Source organism: Solanum tuberosum, unplaced genomic scaffold, assembly GCF_000226075.1.
Source record: "Solanum tuberosum cultivar DM 1-3 516 R44 unplaced genomic scaffold, SolTub_3.0 scf00048, whole genome shotgun sequence".
Classification (NCBI taxonomy): Eukaryota; Viridiplantae; Streptophyta; class Magnoliopsida; order Solanales; family Solanaceae; genus Solanum; species Solanum tuberosum.
In genome coordinates, this window is record NW_006238976.1 from 1,282,092 (window position 1) to 1,294,531 (window position 12,440).

General features: G+C 34.3%; 2 protein-coding genes across 2 annotated transcripts; both read right to left on the reverse strand.

Moving 5' to 3' along the window:
* Positions 1 to 820: 820 nt before the first annotated feature.
* LOC102599342 (SUMO-conjugating enzyme UBC9-like) lies at positions 821 to 4,239 on the reverse strand. The gene is made up of 5 exons (XM_006343832.2): positions 4,130 to 4,239; positions 3,947 to 4,030; positions 2,131 to 2,258; positions 1,698 to 1,802; positions 821 to 1,238 (listed from the first exon to the last, which is right to left on the reverse strand). Exons 2-5 carry the CDS (start codon positions 4,014 to 4,016, stop codon positions 1,095 to 1,097), a joined length of 447 nt encoding a protein of 148 aa, XP_006343894.1. The 5' UTR covers positions 4,017 to 4,030; positions 4,130 to 4,239; the 3' UTR covers positions 821 to 1,094.
* A 1,869-nt stretch (positions 4,240 to 6,108) lies between these two features.
* Positions 6,109 to 11,649, reverse strand: LOC102599670 (probable inactive receptor kinase At4g23740). Its single transcript, XM_006343833.2, has 2 exons — positions 9,376 to 11,649; positions 6,109 to 7,153 (listed from the first exon to the last, which is right to left on the reverse strand). Exons 1-2 carry the CDS (start codon positions 10,637 to 10,639, stop codon positions 6,489 to 6,491), a joined length of 1,929 nt encoding a protein of 642 aa, XP_006343895.1. The 5' UTR covers positions 10,640 to 11,649; the 3' UTR covers positions 6,109 to 6,488.
* Between the last annotated feature and the right edge of the window lie 791 nt (positions 11,650 to 12,440).

Consider the following 12,440-nt stretch of genomic DNA (forward strand, 5'->3'; position numbering starts at 1 on the left):
TTTTCTACTTTGAAGTCATGTCATGGTCCATACTAACACTAGCCCTTATTGTCACAAACTATAACCAAAGTTCAAACCACTTAGGTCATACCTTAGGTAAGTACTCCTAAGAGCAATTGACAATACACATTTCTACCCTAGGCCAGGAGCCTTCTTGATCACCAATTGAGATTATTTAGGTATATGTTCAAATGATATAAAGTTTGGATATCTTTTCCCTTACAAAAAAAATAAAAAATTAAGAAATGAAAAGAAAGGAAATGAATTTTTAGTTTTACAATTGAGATGGGCTGACCCATAAGAGATGCTTGGGCTTGCAATTAGGCCCTTCATGACAGTGGCTACTTCTTAAAGACTGCCGAAAAGTGATCAACAAGAACATATCAAAGGTGTATGCAAATTTTATTCCTATCTTTATGAGGTAGGGAGATTATTTTTCGATAAATCCAAAACTGAAAAGTGATCAATGGACACTTTTATACTGAGCTGGATTAATTGAGGATAAAAGGCAAAAACTATTACTTCTGCAGAATCCTTGAAGGTGGAGGGGATAGAGAGACAGCAAACTTATTCAGTTCACTCGATTTTGGTTGGCCAAATTATTCTTAAAAACATTTTCTTTAGAAAAAAGAACCTACTTAAAAGTGATTTCCTAAATAAAGATAAGACAAACGAATTTCATTAATGACATTTCAAGTTCATCGTCTCCTTATCCACTCACCCAATACCCCCAAATCCCTTGACCATGTCACCCTCCGCCACCTCATTCCCCACATATACTCTTGGGAAATTTTTTTACTTACTTCCCGAACACTAAATAAAAAATGAATGAAACCATTCATATTCAAAGGAAACATCTTCATAGAGTTTTCATTCACATACAAAATGGTCAAACTGCTTAATTTTGACCTATCCATAGAGTAGCATAACCGTTGGATTTTACAAACCAAAAGGCAAAGTTTTGTGTTTCAAGAGACAAAAACACAACTGTTCCCATTAAGCCATAAGAAACACTTCATATCTAAACACATTACTGATAATGCCCAAAAACACAGAGGGAAAGGAGACCCTCTATAGATGCATCGCAACAGCGACTAACCCATGGCATACTTTTGGGTCCAGCTCCGAGCAGTTGTTTCATACTTGTTTCGATCAGTCTTGTACATATGAGCAATCTCCGGCACCAAAGGGTCATCAGGATTAGGGTCTGTTAGCAGAGAACAGATGGACAGCAACACCTGCAAGGAACGGACTTGATCAATCGATTATGCTTAAAAGATATTATGATACAAGGAACAGTAACCATTTTCAACTGATGAAAGAGCTTCATTAGGAACGAGGTAGTCATTTTTTATTAGAGTTAGGAAAGGGAAAGACTAAGGTGCTGGTTCTCACACAACTTCAATCTCAAAATATCGAAGATGTTCCATAAAAAACTACAAAGTAAAAGCAGTGTATTAGGTGAATATATTTCTATCTCTTATGTTTGAATCACTTATGTTAACCTAGAACGAGAACAAGATAATTGATGTGTTAAAGTCCAGATAGTCGATCATCGATATACACTTGATAACTAATGTGAGCACTCTATCCAAACAGGGACGGTTTTAGACCTCAGAACTCTTGGGGGACGTAAATAAGAAGAAAAATCAAAAGATAAAATCAGCATGAGCACGAATACAGGAAATGAACCTCACCTTGGAGATAGTAAGAGCTGGGCTCCACTGCTCCTTCAGAATGTCAAGGCAAATACTACCATTGCTGTTGATGTTCGGGTGGAAAACCTTTGTCCTAAAAGCAACCTGCACATTTATCTTGTATTAGTCATGGATTTTTGTCCAGGAAAAAGTGTGTAAAAGAAGAATAAGAACTAAAGACGCATCATAGAACACAACATTCTCCAAAGGACCCAGCTTCCCTTTTTTATGTTTTTAAAAAGCAGTTCTCTCCCTAGTAAAATTTAATAATGTACAAATATATTTGTTACGCAATGATATCGCAAAGTTACAAGCCAAGAAAATGATTGCACCTCTGGGTCTGCAAGAGAATCTCTGCACAATTTACTATAAGTAGGAACCTATCAAGCAAGTCATTAAAAATTGTGTACATTTCATGCTGTAGGTAAAATACCTTGGGTGGCTTAAATGGATAATCAGGTGGAAAATGAATGGTAATGAGAAACAGTCCACCGGTGTAGGGACAGTCAGGTGGACCCATAATTGTTGCTTGCCAGTGGAACATATCTTCGCCAACTGGGCCTAATATAAACAATAGGAGGCAAGAACATAACAATCAGAAATCTCCAAATGCAGACCTTGGGCAATTTTTCACATAATATTTGGGGATTTAGGCTTAATACAGCGATATTTACATTAGCTTGCGTAAGAAAAGGCACATAGATAAAAGCACACAGAATCAGAGATCCACTTTCCAGATGCAGACTACAAACAAGTCTCAAGCATGAGTATGGAGATGGTAAGCTTGGGAAGAGGCAGGCACTTCTAATTTCTAACCTATGCGGGTCATTTCCAAGTTTTAGAACCTTGTCTCGTGAAATTTTTAGCCTTTACCAAACCAAAATATATGTTTCTTTTCAGACTCTTCCTAATCTTTCTAACAAACGGAAAGGTTCAAGGACTATAGTTTTTTAGGATAAAGAACTAATTCAAACACCAAAAGATCATATTAACTTAGATCAATGTAGGAACCCAAAAACTTAAAATCCTAGATCCATCTCTGACCATATCATATAACTTCAACCCTCGACTATCCACACAGTCACAAGCTTGTATCATAATTCACTCTACCTATTTTCTCAATCTGACTATAATCAGCAACAAAAACCCAGGTCAAAATACCATAATTTACATTCCCTTTGAACACAAAGTTGGTAATCAAGGGCCCAAAGCTTTAGTCCAAATGGCAAAGGTAGGGATCAGTGGTAGGACCACGTCAATATTTTGATCCTTCTAAACTGAGTCTGATGATCAAGGGTCTGTTCAGTATGGAGGAAAGCATAATGTTTTCCAATTTTTCCATGTTCGATTGGCCAAACTATATTAAAAACATTTTCTAGGAATACAAGTTCCTAAATTGAGGAAAATGACTTCCCTAGTGAAAGTAAGGAAAAACAAGTACCACAAGTGGCATTCCACATTGATTGTGACCTCCCTGCCCGCCTACACAACTCATCTTCACCTAGCCTTTTGTAGCCCCCATCCCCAATACCTCACCTCCACCTCCTATTTATATACAAATGCTTATCGAATAATATTACTTTGCTCATGTATCGAACACAAGAATAAGTAAAACTCACTAATTTTGCTGATTATTTTTTCTCCAGAAAATCATTTTCCTTCATACCAAACACGCCCTAAGTGGAAAAGGGTAGAGACTGCCAGAGGTTACCCATTATCCACCAAGTTACATAATTAAAAACAAGCTGATTTCAAGTTTAACTTGTGTTCCTAATCTGTTCATCTAGACACCTTAACCTAAATTCTCTCATTTTCAGCACAATCAAAATCATGCAGAACAACCTACAGAACTTGACTATTTCTCACCCAATACAACAAAATCAAAAAGGAAAAAAACAATTAGCAGATAAAAATTCCGCAATCACTTCATCAAGCTGCTAAAATAAAAAATCAAAGCAAAAATCAACTAACTTCGCATGAAAAATGAAAAAACACAAGCTATATCAAATGAAGATAAAACTAAACTTCAAACTAAGAACAGGAAGTTTCTAGAAACTTTTAACCCAAATAAACGAAGTTTCTAGAAATTTGAACACAAAAACAGAAAAAACGTGCGATCACATCATCGAGCTGCTAAAATGCTAAATCTAAGCAAAAATCAACTAAACTTCACAAGCAAAATGAAGAAACACAAACTATATCAAGTATTTTTTTTAAAACAGAAGTTCAGGAAGGTTCTAGAAACTCACCAGCACTGCAAGAAGTAGGAGGATCTTTCTGCAGATCCTTGAGCTCTTTCAGAATCCGCTTGGACGCCATCGCCGACTAAATCCCTATGAGAAAAAAAAATTAACAACAAAAAATTCAAAAAAATTAACACCAAAACATCAGATAAAATAATCAGAACTGATCGAAGAAGATGATGAATTTACCTGAGAGATCCTCCTACAAAGTTTCCGATTCTGAGAAGTGAAAAGAGTTTTTGCTTTGAACTGAGAACAGTTATTTATATATATATATATAAAAAAATGGCTTTTGGTATTTTTGTTGCACAAATTTCAGTTACGCCCCTATTGGTTTCAATATTTGGCACTTAGATTCCTTTCTTTCTTTCTTTAACATGTGGCAAATACATCCAAATTTTCTGTTGTTTTTTTGAAATAATAAAAAATTGTTAATATAATTTTCAATCAAGTAAACACACGTCAAATCAGATTGAGTGTATCTTATGCGAATTGTCATAAGGATCACATTTATAAATTATGCTCAATATTTACCCCGAAAGGTTATGGTCTGAAAAATAATTATTTTTGTATTTTTGATTAAAAGCTTTAAGTTCGAGTTTGAAAATGAAAAAAAATAGAGGAAGGAATGGTTCCATTTTTAATGTGCGCAAAATATATTTTGTATTATTAATTTAACGTAAGCGTTGAATATAAGGTAAAAGTATAACAAGTATTCTTCCAAATTAAAACTAATTTAGCTAGTGGGAACTATTTGTCCATTTTTCTTCACCATTTAACACAACACACATAAAATAAAAGGATTAATTCTTTTATGGTTAAAGCGATCAGTAGTAAAGTGAGTTTGTGATAATATGACGTGCTTAGTTGTTTGTTTATTTATAATAAAAATATGTATATAAAATTACAACTACAATGGAGCTTGTCTAGCTTAAATAATTAGATAGTTGACAAGTGTTGGGTCTTGAAAAATATTTTTAAATTATTGATTTTATGATTAACTAGTTATGTATTTAAATAGCTCAGCTTAAATTAATAATAAGAGAAAATACATAATTACCTTATTAAATTTGTATCCTTTTTTGAAGCAGACACCTAAAGTTTGCGGGGATTCTATTACCTCACGAAACTATTTATATTCACGATAAATACACCTTTTTCAGCCATTTCTACTGCAATTGTGTTCTCACGAAAATTGGACGCGTGAAAAGTAGTATTACAACTCCAAACCAGTATTAAAATACCATGTGGCGTTTTTAATTTGATTTTTTTAATTAATAAATTAGACCCACCTTCCCATCTTCCCCAAATCACCATTAATAACCTTTTAAGAAGCTTTTCCAAACAGCCCAAAAATTAAAAACCACCATTCTTTCTCAAATTTTGTATTTTAAAATGCGATATTATTAGATTCTATCTTCTTCTTTTCAAAAACTTAACTAAGTAGTTTTCTCTTTCCTAAAATTTAAAGATAAAAAATGGTGATGCTAATAGATAAAGAAGGCGATTTAGGATGAAGATGATGATTTAATTTGGTTTGATAGAACTTCTAATTTTCATATTTGATTATTTGTCATGATGTAGTAGTGATTAAGTAGTGCAATGATGGAGTGTTGTCACTATGATTTGTGGTGGTGGAATTCAAAAAAACAAATTTGAGAAATCAGAGGCAAAGTAGAAATTTAAAAGAGAAAAAATTACAAAAAAGAAAAGAAAAGGAAATAAAATAGAAAATTAAAGGACAAAAATGAAAAGAATTAAAAGTTAAATAGTGAATGACATGTGGTAGATTAGGGTTGGTGCGTGATTTTGCATCTGCCTTATTACAACTGGGAATGACCGAAAAAGGAGGTATATATGCTACTTTAAAATAAATTCGTGGGATAATAGAACTCGCACAAACTTTAGGTGTCTACTTCAAAAACTGGTATAAGTTCTGGGGTAATTATGTATTTTTCCTAATAATAAACACAAACTTAGCTAGCATCTTATTATAAATTTTGAATCAAATCCTGAATATTTATCTTCAAATGTTTGTTTGATCATAGAATTTATATCAGAGTTCGAAAATCTATCTTCAAAAATATTTCCGATAAACTCAAGTAAGCATATCAAAAATTTGTAAAACAAATAACAATAGCGAAGAAAAAAAACCATGTTTACAACAATTAAGAAGAGAACAAGTAGCATTACAAATAACTCAATAGTTGAAGGAAAGAAAACAAGTACTACTACAATCGAAAAAAAGAAGAAGATACAAATGCATACAAAATAATGCACACCTACTCCGAACTTACTGACTCTAAATCTTGAATTCGTCCCACATCAACCATGTTCTTGTGATCATTGCATCAAGAACATGGAAGAGATGGTACTTTGAGAGTGAGAAAGAGAACTTAGATTTGTAATCAAAGTACTATTTCAAGAATACCTTAAAATAAAGTGCCTATTGGATTAAGTTACAAAGTATTCAATATTTCACTGAGAGAGTGAAGTAAAGCATTTTCAACATGAATTAAGATGGTAAACTATGATAAAAATGGCCAACTCATTGAGAATCAGATTGTGTATCAGGCACAGGTGTAGCTTCTGCTCTTGGTGTTGAAGTTTCTGCTTTTCCTTCAGATGAATGCTCATTCTCTAAGCTCGTGGGACGAACGTTCTCGATCATTTTAACAACCTCAAACATTTTTGGTCTTTGATCTGACATCCTTACCACACAAGACATTGCTATCTGTAACATTTCCACCATCTCTTCCTCTATGTTCGGGTACCTCAATAGTTGCAAGTCGAATACTTCAGCAGTCCACTCCTCTCGGACAACTGAATGAACCCATCGGACTAAGTGTATGACCTCATCTCCGTTTGTTGTATGGATGGGGGACTTGCCTGTCAAGAGCTCTAATAACAACACACCAAAGCTGTACACATCAGAAGGTTGAGTGGCTTTACGTGTGTCTGTTACTTCTGGAGCGCGAAAACCAGCAGCACGTGCAACTGGATGAGCTAACGAACTCATTATTGTTGACAGACCAACATCAGATACACAACCGTATTGTTTAGAGTTCAGAAAGATATTTGAGGATTTGACGTTTCCGTGGACTAGCTTGCCACCATTCTCAGCATGTATCCTAGCAATACCTCTCGCTGCTCCAGTTGCTATCCGAAGTCGAGTTTCCCAGTCTAAAGGGATCCTGTTTTCTCCCCGTTTACCTATAAGTTGCATTTTAATAGGTGTCAACACGATCGAATAGCAAAAGCAATATTTGATAACAGGTAACACAGAGATCACAATGATATGAACTGCCTAACAAAAGGTAGAGAATTGAAAAGGAGAATAACTGGTAGCACAGTCAATCCTAGAATATCTCACCTTATCCTGCCTACCAAACGACCTCTGATACCACAGGTAACCATCCCAATTTTAACAAAAGCAAAGGATCGCGCGTTCAATCCTTTGTCTCTCATTTGTTCATATTTTAATTATCATTCTATAACATGCCAAATATTAGAGTAATCAGTATCCTTGTAGCTCCTGGTCGATCCTTTAACTTAGAATAAGCAAATCGCGAAGTGCTTAAAAGTTTAGAATATCCCTTGCAGGACTTATCATCTAAGTGGGAAGCTACTCATTACACAAATGATCTTCTTTTCTTTTCCTTTTGTTCACAAAAGTTACGGCGGATGAAATATTAGGTTAGCATAACTGAGATACAAAAGGAAATAACACTTTCTACAAGTTTCCATTTCACTTCATTTCGTTTGAGAAGAACAAACAGAAGTCCTAGCTCTAACAGCAAAATTAGGGGAGTAAATAAGCAAATAACCAAAAAGAATTTTGTTGTAATGTTCTCAATAGATTCTAAGCATATTAAGGTTGACATTAGCTTAGGATTCCTTAACCTAAACTCCTAGTTAATTAAATCAGGTCCCACCAGTGAAAATTGTAATGAAAGATGCCAACCAACTCCAAATAAATTATCAGAAAAGCTTAGCCATTCATGCACTTTGACATCATGTGCATTTGCCTGGTGGACAAAGAATTGGGAAAAAGGACGCTGGGACCTCGACAAAATCATGAACTATTTTGACTTGCTATAGAAAGTAGATAAAAAGCAGAAATGATTATCCACAACAACATAACCGGCTTACTCCCACAAGTGGGATCTGAGGAAGGTAGAGTGTACGCAGACCTTACTCCTACCTCGTGGAGGTAGAGAGGCTGTTTCCAAAAGACTCTCGGTTCAATTGCAACAAATCAAAGTAGTTATGAAAAGAGAAAGAACAGCAGTGGAGAAATTCTGTCAATTAATACGGAAAGCAGTACAGGACATCAAGAAAAAGAACAGTAACAACAAAGACACGAAATAATGCGGTAACTGAAACACAAAAAGACTAACAGATAACAAAAGCAGAAATGATTATCCACAACAACATAACCGGCTTACTCCCACAAGTGGGATCTGAGGAAGGTAGAGTGTACGCAGACCTTACTCCTACCTCGTGGAGGTAGAGAGGCTGTTTCCAAAAGACTCTCGGTTCAATTGCAACAAATCAAAGTAGTTATGAAAAAAGAAAGAACAGCAGTGGAGAAATTATGTCAATTAATACGGAAAGCAGTACAGGACATCAAGAAAAAGAACAGTAACAACAAAGACACGAAATAATGCGGTAACTGAAACACAAAAGACTAACAGATAACAAAAGCAGAAATGATTATCCACATGCTATGAAATAATTCAGTCAAATAGTGTAATAGCTGAAAGACTCTAGTGACAAAGGAGAAGTGACAATGATTTGTATGGATTTTAAAATAGAGATAGGATTTTGCTTATTTTGTTAACAGAAAGGAGTCACTGCCCCACAGAGATGCGTAAACCACATGTTAGGATCATCCACATTTTTTTTTTTTGATACGGATATATATATTATCATCCTGTGGGTACAACTAACTATTAAGCTGGAAAGAGAATATATGGAGCATATAATATATGTGGATTCCCATCTTGGCCCTACCCATAACACAACAAATTATATTAGTTGGCCTTCAGTTTGGAAGATTCTATGTTGTTTTTAATTGCTTTATGTTTTTCAATTCACTAAACTAACATGTCTGATTGTAAGAACTCACTTAGGGACTATGTAACTCGGACTCTCCAAGAATGTTGTCACACCCTTGTCGGATACTCTAAAAGTGCACTATTTGGAGGATCCGACATGCACCCCGCGGCATTTTTTGAAGAGTCGTAGCAACTTAGTTAGAGTCAACATAGTTTGGGATAACAAATAACTTGTTTTAACAATCATACTCAAAAATACTAACTAATCTACTGATTCAAAGCAAATAACGGAGCAGTATGAATATGCTAACAAAATGTGACAAAGTTGAAAAGTTCAAAACTATAAAATTTAGAGAGTGCATAAAGTGATCATACCATGGAGCATTGCAGCAACACTACCCTCACTGAAATAGTCAGAGACAGTAAGCTTTTCGTCTTTTGAATAGTAATATGCTCGAAGCTCGACTACATTTTCATGTTTTATACTTCCCACAACCTCCATTTGCTGCTCAAACTCCTTCTTCCCAGCACCTACATCTTTCAACCTCTTCACTACCACTGTGGTAGCATCTTCTAATATTGCTTTATACGCCATACCAAACGTGCCCTTCCCCAATACCTCCGCGGAAGCTCTAAGCAAATCTTCTAAATCAAATGCATAGTTACAACCCTCAAAGAAAACCAATCTATTATTAGCATCTTGACTCCTTGAAATCGCCTTATCAGGAGACATATCTCCCTTCTCCATCTTGCTGGGAAACGAACCATCATCTTTCTTTCTTCTAAAACAACAAACAACCATCAAGAAACCAAATCCAAGAATCCCAATTACACTACTAGCTACTATAATCCCAAGCAAAGCCCTCTCACTCAATTTACCATCATTCTTGAATTTTGGATTTGGTTGCTGAGGCAGGGAAACAATAGAAGAATTCGAAACAGGATAGTCAAGTAAAGACATATTATTACCAATGAACACATTCTTTGGGAATTTTTGAAGTGATTTAGGCACAGTACCTATAAGGTTATTGTTTGACAAATTCAGTAGCTGCAAGTTGGGCAAATGCAGATCAGGAATTGAACCAGAAAGTGAGTTGTTAGCAAGATTAAGGGCAGTAAGATGACTTAAACCCGATATCGAGCTAGGAATGGTGCCATTGAATCTGTTGTTTGACAAGTTCAAACTGGTGAGATTTTGCCAAACAGAGAAATCAAAAGGCAGAGGACCTGAGAAATTGTTGTAATGAAGGTAAAGATAAGACAAATTTTTGAGGTTATCAAAGTCCATAGGGAAAGTGCCATTGATACCATTAGATCTAAGGCTCAAGATCTGCAATGCAGTCAAACGACTCAGTGTATTATTAGGAATTGGACCATTGAACCCAACCCCAGGTAACCTCAGTGCTATCACTCTAGAACCATCTTCATTACACCCCACTCCAGTCCAGTTCTTGCAAACTGAAGAATTTGCATCCCAGTTCAAAGGGTGCAAATGAGGCAACTGATTAACAAAATCCAACAATGCTTGCTTATCATTTTCAAGAAGAGCAACAGTGCCTTGTGACAACAGAAACAATCCCACCAAGAAACCCAAAGAAACAATCCCCCACCACTCCCTAAAGCTCAAAACTTTAACCATTTCAAAGACTCTGAATGCCCCCAACCCCTCAAAAACTTAGCTTTTGTAGTCACATAAGAAGAACAAAAAGAGCATCAAGAATCTAAAGTTCAAAACTTTTCAAAAACTCAGCAAACATCCTCAATCCACAAAAGGAAATCTAAAGCTCAAAACTTTAATTCAAAAAAAAACCCTCAAGAACTTAGCTTTTGTAGACACATAAGAAAAAGAAAAGAGCATCAAGAATCTAAAGTTCAAAACTTTTCAACTATTTCAAACATTCTACAAACACCCTCAATCCACAAAAGGAAATCTAAAGCTCAAAACTTTAATTCAAAAAACCCCCCTCAAGAACTTAGCTTTTATAAGTCACATAAGATGAAGTAAGCAAGCATCAAGATTCTAAAGTTCAAAACTTTTTCAACTATTTCAAAAACTCTCCAACAACACCCTCAACCCACAAGAATCTAAAGCTCACAACTTTAATTCAAAACCTCATAAAAGGAAGTAGCAGCAGCTTAACACAAGCTTAAAGTGAAAAAAGAAGAAGAAAGAAACAAACAAAAAAGAGAAATGCACTCTGACAACAACAATATGAAGATGCATGTGTATATATATGTATATAGGTGTGAGAAAAAAGAGTCAAATTCCCAAGAATGGTGTCTGCAAAAAGCAATGTGGGGTTCTGAAAAAATGTGATTAAAAAAATTGGAGGTCACTCACAAGGTTTGAAATAGGGGAAGTTAGGGTCAAAAGGGTGTAATTTTAAAATGAAAGTAGCTGCTAGTCAGAATCTGTAGTAGAAGAAGCTTTTCTTTTTGTTCTTTGCGCTTTAACTTTCCATTTGAATGCCAAAACCAAGACACTGGGAATTTTTTTTGTAGAAAAATTCTCACATTTTCTTGATTTTTTCACTTGTGTTCTTCTTGTTCATGGAAAAATGAGATTTAATTGGTGGGGAAGAGAAAAAATTTGATCTGCATTTACATAAAATTAAGAAGGCATGTGAATGGACATCCAGCCAGTAGTACAATTATCCTGTCTTGATAAAAAAACATTTTGAGTGTGATTGAGGAGTGTTATGATGGTGCGGTAAATTCTTTTAAATATTCAAAATATGAATATAAAGTCATTTTTATTAGAAAATATTTTGATTGTTAATGTGAACTTTAATTGATTCACCATATACAAAAAATAAAAGGAATTCATTTTACAATAATAACAATATATCTAATCTAGTTTCATATATGAATTGCCGAGAGAATCGAGTGTACACCAATCTTACTTCTATTTCGTAGAAGTAGAATAATGTTCTCAATTCAAATATAACAAATTAGAGCAGTTATATGTTATAACAAAAAAAAAATAGTAAAAAAGAATATGAAACAACTAATAAAAAAGAAGTTATATCAAAGGTTGAAATATGGAATAATGAAATTTATTATACACCAATTTATGATGCTTCTTTTTTTCAAGAGAAAAAAATATACATTTTTCAGTGCTATCATGAATATCTTGTCAATATTATCATAAGTATCTTGTTAACCAAAAAATCAGGTACACATTTGATATGTATATTTAGCAAGTTAATTACGTTTAATTATAATTATTAAGTCCAACTCTCTAGTACAAAATTTGTCATTTAAGTATTATAGTAACATTGAACATATGTACAAAACAAATAGTGAGTGGACCTATATGTACATAAAATAGAGTTAAAAAGTCACGAGATGAGCAAATGAAAATGATCTTATTGGTATTTACCCCACAATTTTATTTTATTTTTTAAAAAATAAATAAAATAAATATATATATATATATA